This window comes from Acomys minous, assembly GCF_964271855.1.
Source record: "Acomys minous genome assembly, chromosome: 16".
NCBI lineage: Eukaryota > Metazoa > Chordata > Mammalia > Rodentia > Muridae > Acomys > Acomys minous.
In genome coordinates this window covers 17173419-17175158 of record NC_140498.1, presented here as the reverse complement: position 1 = coordinate 17175158, position 1740 = coordinate 17173419, and the positions used below count along the sequence as shown (strand labels likewise).

The following is a 1740-nucleotide window of genomic DNA, read 5'->3' as shown; positions in this document are numbered from 1 at the left end:
AGCTTAACATGCTGACCACTGACAAATTATTAACGATATAAAAATATTCTGCCAGTTTTTCTTTTTCCCATGTTAGGGCTACTTCTTTCTTCTTTTTTCTTCTTCTTCTTCTTCTTCTTCTTCTTCTTCTTCTTCTTCTTCTTCTTCTTCTTCTTCTTCTTCTTCTTCTTCTTCTTCTTCTTCTTCTTCTTCTTCTTCTTCTTCTTCTTCTTCTTCTTCTTCTTCTTCTTCTTCTTCTTCTTCTTCTTTTTGGTTTGGTTTTGGTTTTTTGGTTTTTCCGAGATCAGACGTGATCGTGCGTGTTCAGGGTGGTATGGACATAGACCTTTTGGTTTTTCGAGACAGGGTTTCTCTGTGTAGCCTTGGCTGTCCTGGATTCGCTTTGTAGACAGACCATGGTTGACCTCGAACTCAGAGATCAGCCTGCCTCTGCCTCCTGAGTGCTGCCATTAAAGGTGTGTGCCACCACGCCCGGCTTTTTTATTTTTCTTAAACTCTAACTACAGATCTCCTGGTAACTTCGTAAAGATTTGGCTGCTATGTCTAGTTAAATTGTCAAGCGTCTTTATCTAGCCTTCCAAGCACATGTCAGTATTTCCACACATCCACATTTCTCAAAGAACTGCATTCCACGGCACAAAAATCCCTCATCCTGGCAAATGGATGACGAATGTGAGCTGAACCCTGGTGTTTTGGTAAGACTGGATGGACGCTTATGAGCCGTATTTTCCTTTTTGGGAGCAGTCTTGTCATTTGGTTACAATGCCGCAGCCCTTCCTTTTGTCATACCTAGATAGTGAGAACCAGCTTTATTTTGTCGAAGCTCTGATTCCTGCCTCCCGTAGACATTTTGCTGAAATTCTTATTTGGTGATGTGGATCAAACCCAGGGCCTCCAGCATGCTAAAGAAACCATCGACAAAGGAGCCTCTAACCACAGTCTTTAAATTCTATATACTTAGCATAAAGGGTGAGATATTTTTAGGTAGATGCCTTCTTTTACGGCTGCTTGCCTCCTTTGGTTTTGCTTGTGATTTTGTTGGTTGCCAAGGAGATGGAGCCTGAGCCGCTCCAGTCTAGAGTCGCTAGATCTTCCTGGAGACTAAATGCGGTGTCAACGAAAACCTTGCCTCAAGTCACAGGCTGAGGTCTCAACCCAGAGCCCCTAGCAGCCTGGGAGGGCCGGGCCGGGAGTGCCTGGGTACTGGGGGTGCTGTTGGGGGGGTAATCTGTCCCGCTGCCCAGCCTCGCGCGCCCTCGCACGCCCCGCCCCGTGAGAGGCCGCGTGACAGACCCGTGGGCCAGCCAATGGCAGGCGGCTCCGCCTTCCCACCCCCGCCCCCCGCTCAGCTTGCTGCCACGTGACGCGGCTCTCCGCCAGCCAATCGCCGGGACCTCAGTCTGGCGCTCCGCCCCGCGCGCCGTGGCCGTTTGAAGTGACTAATTTCTGTCATATGACTGAGGCGCCCATGGGGGTGGCGGGGCGGCGGTAGGAGCGGGGGGCCTCCGGCGAGCTCCCAGCCAAGCGACCCCGGTCTGGCGGCGGCCAGCATGGCCCCCACCCTCTTCCAGAAGCTTTTCAGCAAGCGGAGCGGGTTGGGCGCGCCGGGCCGAGACGCCCGCGACCCGGACAGCGCGTTCAGGTAGGGCGTCGCGGGGCCCCGAGGGGTCGCGCGCGGCCTCGGGCGGGGCGTGCGGTCTCGTGCCCTCCTCGCTCGGCTGTTTACGTCCCGCCCGCGCC

The 1740-nt window shown here is 53.3% G+C and overlaps 1 protein-coding gene across 2 annotated transcripts in view; it reads left to right on the top strand.

Moving 5' to 3' along the window:
• Window positions 1-1419: 1419 nt before the first annotated feature.
• FNIP1 (folliculin interacting protein 1) overlaps window positions 1420-1740 on the top strand; it is a 72428-nt gene continuing 72107 nt past the window's right edge. For both annotated transcript variants that reach the window (XM_084762400.1, XM_084762397.1), the window contains exon 1: window positions 1420-1642. In XM_084762400.1, the coding sequence (XP_084618526.1) occupies window positions 1551-1642 (92 nt within the window). In that variant the 5' untranslated portion in view covers window positions 1420-1550. The remainder of the gene's footprint in view (window positions 1643-1740) is intronic.